General features: G+C 47.3%; 1 protein-coding gene across 1 annotated transcript; it reads right to left on the bottom strand.

Annotated features, from left to right (window-relative positions):
* Positions 1 to 5600: 5600 nt before the first annotated feature.
* KCNJ2 (potassium inwardly rectifying channel subfamily J member 2) lies at positions 5601 to 6884 on the bottom strand. The gene has a single exon (XM_009479881.2). The coding sequence runs from the start codon at positions 6882 to 6884 to the stop codon at positions 5601 to 5603; it is 1284 nt and encodes a 427-aa protein (XP_009478156.1).
* Positions 6885 to 7005: the final 121 nt, after the last annotated feature.

The raw sequence follows: 7005 nt of genomic DNA, 5'->3' as shown, positions 1-7005 counted from the left end.
GGTTCGCGCATCTTGCATCTTTCTCTAACGCACCTTCCTGCGCCGTCTGCCGAGGGCACGCGCGCCCCGCGAGCAGCAGGCAGCGTTGCCTGTGCCCGGCTGTCGCCGGCACGCCAACACCCGCGCGGTGACGTCTTCTGCGGCGTTTTACTCGGGCCGTCTAGATTCAGGCAGCATATGCTTGCGTCCCGCGGCGCACGCTTGACGCTTGCTGGGCGCATCCAGCTCGTACGGGAAGGGGAAGGGTTTAGCTCTTCCCTTGCTCGCTACCAAAATACGCCGTCTGTGTTTTGTTGCTATATTTATGCTGACTTCACCTGACCGGACGAGTGGCCAGCAAGAGAAGGGAAAGGCACTGACAGGAGAGGGTGCTAACGATTTAGGCAACGGGAGCGAGCCAGGCAGAATGTGCAGCAGCGGCCCCCGACCCACTGCCCCTGCAGCCAACGTCAAAGGCAGGGGCAGAGCAGCGAGCGGCTCTCACGGAGGACGCTTTGCAGCAGGGAGAATAAGCAGATGCAGGCTGTGACAGCTAATCTGTATCTCTAAATCCAGCCCTGCAATTATTATTATAAGCTTTCCAAGAGACCATTAGATTCGGAAAGTAAATTTGAATTTGTAAATGGAGTCCTTCTAGCTAGGGTCAGGGCTCCATCTGAGGCATCATTTAATAGCATTACAGACCCATAAAAAAGTTTCAAAAAATCAGCAGAGGGGTCCAAACCGCGTTGCAATGCTTCGCAGCCATCCTCAGCCGTTGCAGCGTGTTTGATTCCGGTTAGATCAGCAGTTCCGAGCTGAGTCACAGTTGTGCAGCCTCAATATCTGCCCCGGAGGCCACACGCAAACAGCGGGAAAGGAGCTTTCCAACCCAGACAAATAAGGGCATCGAGGCTCTTTTCGGCTGCTCCAGGCCTGTTGCCGTTACGTTCCCCGTCCCGTCACACAAAAACCCAGCTCCGCGCTTGTGCCATGGGGCTCAGGGCTCCGGACAAATGGGGCACGTACGAAGATGACAGCGAGCGTGTTTGGAACCGGGCTGAGCTGAGGAGCGTCATTTCAACACGGAGATATTCCAGGCAGACATGAAACATGGCGATTTGAAGACGAGTTTCCTGCTTAATTTTTTAATCTCTTTCCAAATCTTTCAATGCGCTTGCTTATGTTCTGTGTTTTCATCACCCCCCCCCCCCTTCCCCCACTTTGTAGTTTATGCAGACTTTAAGCTTTTTTTTTTTTTCCCATTTCATACAACTTGTAGCTAATGGTCGGGAGTCCCGCGGTTCCAAGTACGACCTTACGAAAGTTCCTCTCTGGAGCAGATCTTCCTTCGGTGCAAGTGGCCTGACGCCGCACCACGTTCTCATTTGGGAAATAATGACGGTATCACCTTTCCTCCTGCCTTTTGTCAAGGGCGAGAAGGACCTGTCTCTTCCTAAAGTGCTTCGGACGACGACTGTGCTCAGACGCCCATAAACACAGCTATATAACACAGCTATATGATAACCTCCGGAGCCATCTCCCCAGTCCAGTTACATACACGCTGCACACACCGGTTCATTCTCGAATTTTTTTTATTTATTTATTTATTTAGAAATAATAAAATAAGACATAATATATAAAAATCTGTACAATCCACAATTTGTGCAGTACATTAGGAAGACTTTGATACAAAAAGGCTGCAAACAGGAAAATAGTAATGGACAACTGTCAGATGCCTTGATTGTTCACCTTACAATAGCTGCAGGCCAAAAGTCATTACAAAATCAGTTTCTCGTTGGCTGGGGGATGGCAACTATGCAGCACCCTTCTACTTTACAATGGTCAGGAGCAGCCATAATTTAAAGACATTACAGTACTTCTCAGTTTTACCTTGTAATCCATTATGAAAAAGAAGACCTAAGAGAACAAATAAAACATCTGGACCCTTTGTCTTTTCCGAGAAGAGCAAGTGCTAAACGAACAACAGGGAAGGTTATCGTGGCTGGGAGCGAGTATCGTCAAACACAGCGACTAAGTGATGATTTCTACCCTTGCTACTTAACCAAGGCCAACTCGCACGGAAGAGCCAGAGGAAAGAAGAGATCCATCCCCACCTGCCTCGGAAATGCTTTTTGCCACTGCACACAGTACTGTGGTTTAGACAACGTGTCTCATTCAAGTATTTTTCAGGGAAGGGCAGAAATAACATATTCCCCCCCAGACCCTAAGCGAAATACAGCATGAACCTTCTGTGCGAGCCAGTTCAGCCAACTTCACCCTTGCTAAAGAGGCCGAACCGACGCCGGCTGGAGTCTCGGGTAGAGCTCACTCAGTCTAAAGGGCCCCTAATTAAGCGTCAGCTTGGCCCGGGATCATCGGGAACTGAAGAAACGCTGTCAGTCACCATGTAGTCCTTAAAAACAACATTTTTAAAGATGACTAACCCAATTTGCTGCCATAGAAGTGTGCTACAATAGTCTGTCCTACACCGGGCTAACCACGGCGTGTTGAGAAATACAGAAACGATGGCCAAGGGGGAAGGGTACCATGGAGTGTACATTGCAGGTCTCTTTCTAGCAGCTTCCCGGAGCCAGAGGCTGAGTGCAATTCTGCAATGTAAGATTCAGTCGGCAAAGACAAAGGGTTATTAAAAAAAAAAAAAAAAAGGAAAAAGAACGCGGCAGAGAGTGTAATGGATTACCTCAATGCACACCCTCGTCAAGACTAGCACTCGGAAAGCTGGTAACTTTTAAAAATGCCAGTAACTAGAACAGGTTTTCAAATTAAAAGTCCATGCTTAAAAATAAATAAAGAGAAGTTCATAGCATTAGGAATCCTATAAGGCTTGCAAGTATTTGCTAAAAATCATGCTAACCGGTAGCATCTAGGTACTAGCTAGCCGAGACTGCTGAGCAGAATTTATACTTTTTGTGGCCTTTTCTTTCTCTTCTTCTCCTTGTCCTCCTTTACAGACTTCTATTTACATTTGGCTTTAAATATGAAAATACTTGATAAACTTTATAAAATGTACATTTTAAAAATATTTCTGAAAAAACTGACTTGAAAAACGAAACAAAACAAAACAAAAACCCCCAAACCCCAAAACCTCTGCACCGGAAATGTTAAGGGGGAGAGGATTTTTTTTTTTTTTTTCCCCCCCGCCTCTGAATTTCTTTGCTTTAAAGACCCAAGCTGAATCCTGCATTCCCCCCGCCCCCCGTCTCCCATCCCCGCTCAAACACCTCAAGCAGTGGGAGCGCTGCGCGCCTGGGGGATGCCGGCTGGAGAACCGGTCCCCTCTCTCCCGGTCAGCCTCCCTGTTCCACCCCTTCCCCGGTGCATTTTCCACGCAGCCTCCGCTTCGCTGCATGCTCTTTGGTTTAGTTATTTTCCTTTTACAAGAACATCGCAACAGCAGCACTAGCAGCACTCAGTCGTCTTCACTGCTGTCGACCCAGGAACTGCCATCACATCGCCGGTCTATGTTCAGCCTTTCCTCTCTTTGACGTCCCCCCACCCCAGTAACAGCCTCAGTACTTGCACTTCGTCATCTGCCCTCTCTAGGAGCCAAATCCGGGTTTACAGCGTCGAATTTCCACAGTTTCGAACCCACCCACTGTAGAGACCACCTTATCAGAAACCGTTTCATTGCAGGCATTTCTTTCAGGCAGGGCTGGAAGGGGCCAGAGGCCTTCACAGATATCCGTTTGCAGAAGACATGAGACCTAGAACAAGCTGTTTTTTAATGGCATACAGTGATCCAATACTGCAAGAGTTGACTAGGATTATCATCCCCACCACCCCCCCCAACCTGCTCCGTGCAGGTTCGCCGTCTCCTTGATCTTAGAGGCACAGAGAATTTAAAGCCTTCTGGGTGAAGGAGCCAAAATACCGCTAGAGCCAGAGCTTTGGAGAAGGTCACAAAATCTGCTCAGCGCTCGGTGACGCGTCCCGTCCACCCACCGCTGTCGGTGTTGGCCGGGGGGAGGAGGCAGGAGATGGACCTCGCTTTGCAGCCTCATCCTCCCCAAATAATCCCTCTCCAAATGAGCTGGAAAACACACTTTTTCTGACACCCTTGCCCTGCTGAAGAGAAGCTTTTTTTTTTTTTTTTTTTTTTTTTTAACAAAATGCTACAACCCCTGTGCCCTTCCCAAGTGCTGTGTTGCAAAAGTTTTCTATTTCTTTTTTTCCTCTCCCTTCCTCTTCAAAAACCTCATCCTGGGGATTTATCTACCGCTCGGCTCGTCTGTGCCCCACGGCCCGCTCCAGCAGCGCTGGCCCCCAGCATCACCCGGCCGGGGCAGGGCTGGCCGGGGGCGCAGCGGCAGCCCAGGGGCTCGGGGTCGGCCGCCCGCAGCGCCGGGACGGTGGCTCAGTTCGCAGCAGGCTGGGCCAGCGCCGAGGGCTAGCGCGGCTTTGGCAACGCATCCACTAACGCTCGACCTTCTGCTGCAGCCCGCCTTGGCGAGCGCTGGCCCAGACAGATCTTTGCTTTCCCCCAGCTGCGTTTCTCCTTATAAGAGAGGAAGGGAATTTATTTCCCCATAGAAGAGCAGGGGGGAAGGGGAGGAGTCCTAGCTCACTTTCGATCCGAGTCTTAAGCTTTTAGAATAAGGTGCAAAATAAAGGTCTTAAAAAGAAAAGAAAAAAAAAAAGAAAAAAATCAAAACAAAAAAAAGTGTCTGAGGTTTGAAATTTTTTTTTGTTTAAAGCAGCCTGTTCCTTTTTTTTTTTTTTTTTTTCTCCTTTTTCTTTTTTTAAATAAACTCCGCTGTGCAAAACTGTGCATTTTCTTTGGTATCCATTTAGGTAGTTTTAACATAGTACTTTTTCTACGTATATATATATTTTATTTCTTTTAGACAGAGAATTAAATTCTCCCCCCAAAAATCATAATTTTGCTGGAGGCTACTGATTGGCCTGATATTACATAATGCCCCTTATGTAATTGGAAAGAGAGAAATTGATTCTAGCTATCAAACTACTGGCCTCAAAAGGAGTTTAGAATTTCTGGCAACGTCGGCCTCTCTGAAGTGAACACGAGCTTTTCAACCCAAAAAAGTTCAACACTGACTTTTTTTTTTTTTTTTTTAAATTACACAAGAGAAAATAAAAACTACACTGCAACAAAAATAACCATTTGTGTTCATGTAGTTAGCAGCAGCTTTTTAAAAAATAATTATAATAATAATAATAAGGCAGATTCTTGCCTTTGTTATGCCATTAAAAACATTCTTGTTCCCTAGAGAGAAGCATTCTGGAAAAAGTTGAAAAAAAAAATAATAATAACCCAACCAAAGCTTGCCTGCAAGTTCAAGTTTTGTAAAAAAATATATACATAATTTATTCTACAACATATGTGCCTTCTGTTCATACTTAGACATGTTTAGTGCTTTGTGTTTAGAGTTCATTTTCTGTCGTCCCTCCTCTGAGGACAGCCCTAAAACCAGCCTGGGTTTCTCAGGTCTGCTTGCCTTCACACCGCTTTTCAACAGTACCGTTGTCTGAAAACTGCTCTGGGCCAACTTCTCAGGTCAACGTGCCTTTGACCGATAGATTGATATTTTTTTTTTTTTCTTTCCTTTCAACCAAAAGAGAGAGGAAGAGTTTGTCAGTCATATTTCCGACTCCCGCCGTAGCGGCCGTGGTTCTAGAGGCACCCCTGCTTGGTTGTGGTGGTCCATGTCCGGGTGGGTGTCTGTGCTCATGCTCTCAGGCACCCCAGTATCAATCTCGTCCTCCTCTTTGCTGGTGAGGGCCACTTCGTTCTCGTAGCAAAAGGAGTTTGCGTTAGAGAGAATGTATTTCTTTTCCGCTAAGTCTCTGGCACTACAGATGGGTGTGTTGGGCACTTCGTATGTTTTGTGGAACCTCGAGTAGTCCACTTTGTAGTAGTTTTTCTCTTCAAAGAGTACGGGCTCGTAGCGGTGGCCCCAGAGGATTTCATTTGCCAGATATGAGCTACGGCACTGGGTAGTCATGGCAGTAGCTTCCACCATGCCCTCTAGTATTACTACAATTTCAAAGTCAGCATTGTCCATGTCTTGTTTGCTCAAGTCATACAAAGGACTGTCTTCATCTATTTCGTGTACTATTGTAATGGGAGAGACCAGGAATATGCGGTCTATCCCGCTGTCAAAGCCTACATTGATGTCTATTTGATCCAAGGGGATGTACTCCCCTTCCGACGTGATCCTGGATTTGAGGAGCTGGGCTCGCACGTGTGCCTCCACCAAGTGGCTCTTCCTCAGGTTTCCAACACGCCACATCAGGCACAGTTTTCCATCTCTCATGGCCACCACAGCATTGTGGCTGAAGACTAGAGTTTCGTTTCTCTTTTTTGGCTTAGCCATCTTTGCCATGACAGCACCAATGATGAAGGCATCAATGATGCAGCCGACTATAGACTGGAAAACCACCATGAAAACTGCGATGGGGCACTCGTCTGTGACGCACCTGAAGCCATAGCCGATCGTGGTCTGGGTCTCAATGGAGAACAGAAAGGCTGCGGTGAAGCTGCTCACTTGAGAGACACAAGGTTTGTTATTTTCTTGATTCTCCAGATCCCCATGCAACAATGCAATCAACCAAAACACACAGCCAAAAAAAAGCCAGGAGAGGATGAAAGTCAGGCAGAAGATAACTAGCATCCACCTCCAGCGGATGTCCACGCAAGTGGTGAAGATGTCTGCCAGGTATCGCTGTCCCTTCTCACCCACGTTAATAAACTGGACGTTGCAGTGGCCATCTTTTTTGACAAAGCGGCTCCTGCATTGCTGTCTGGTATGTACCTTGCTCTTTCCATTCCCAAAGCCGTTGGCAACGGCCATGGTTGCCAGCTTCATGCCGTCCTCTTCCGAAGACACGATGCTGTAGCGGTTGGTTCGCACGCTGCCCATCACTACTGCTGTGGACTGAGGTGCTTCTGCTTTAGAAAACAGTCTAAGTTTCTGCAAAACCCTTTGGAGAAACAGTTTTGAAAGTTCTAGAGGAACACACACACACAGAAAAACTGGGGAG

The sequence above is a fragment of the Pelecanus crispus genome, chromosome 12, assembly GCF_030463565.1.
Source record: "Pelecanus crispus isolate bPelCri1 chromosome 12, bPelCri1.pri, whole genome shotgun sequence".
In the NCBI taxonomy this organism is placed as follows: domain Eukaryota; kingdom Metazoa; phylum Chordata; class Aves; order Pelecaniformes; family Pelecanidae; genus Pelecanus; species Pelecanus crispus.
Note: the sequence above shows the minus strand (reverse complement) of the source record. Positions and strands in the feature narration are given on the sequence as shown.

What these genes read in the sequence shown, in the direction of transcription:
- KCNJ2 (XM_009479881.2), bottom strand. Translation starts at nt 6,884, where the DNA reads ATGGGCAGCGTGCGAACCAACCGCTACAGCATCGTGTCTTCGGAAGAG.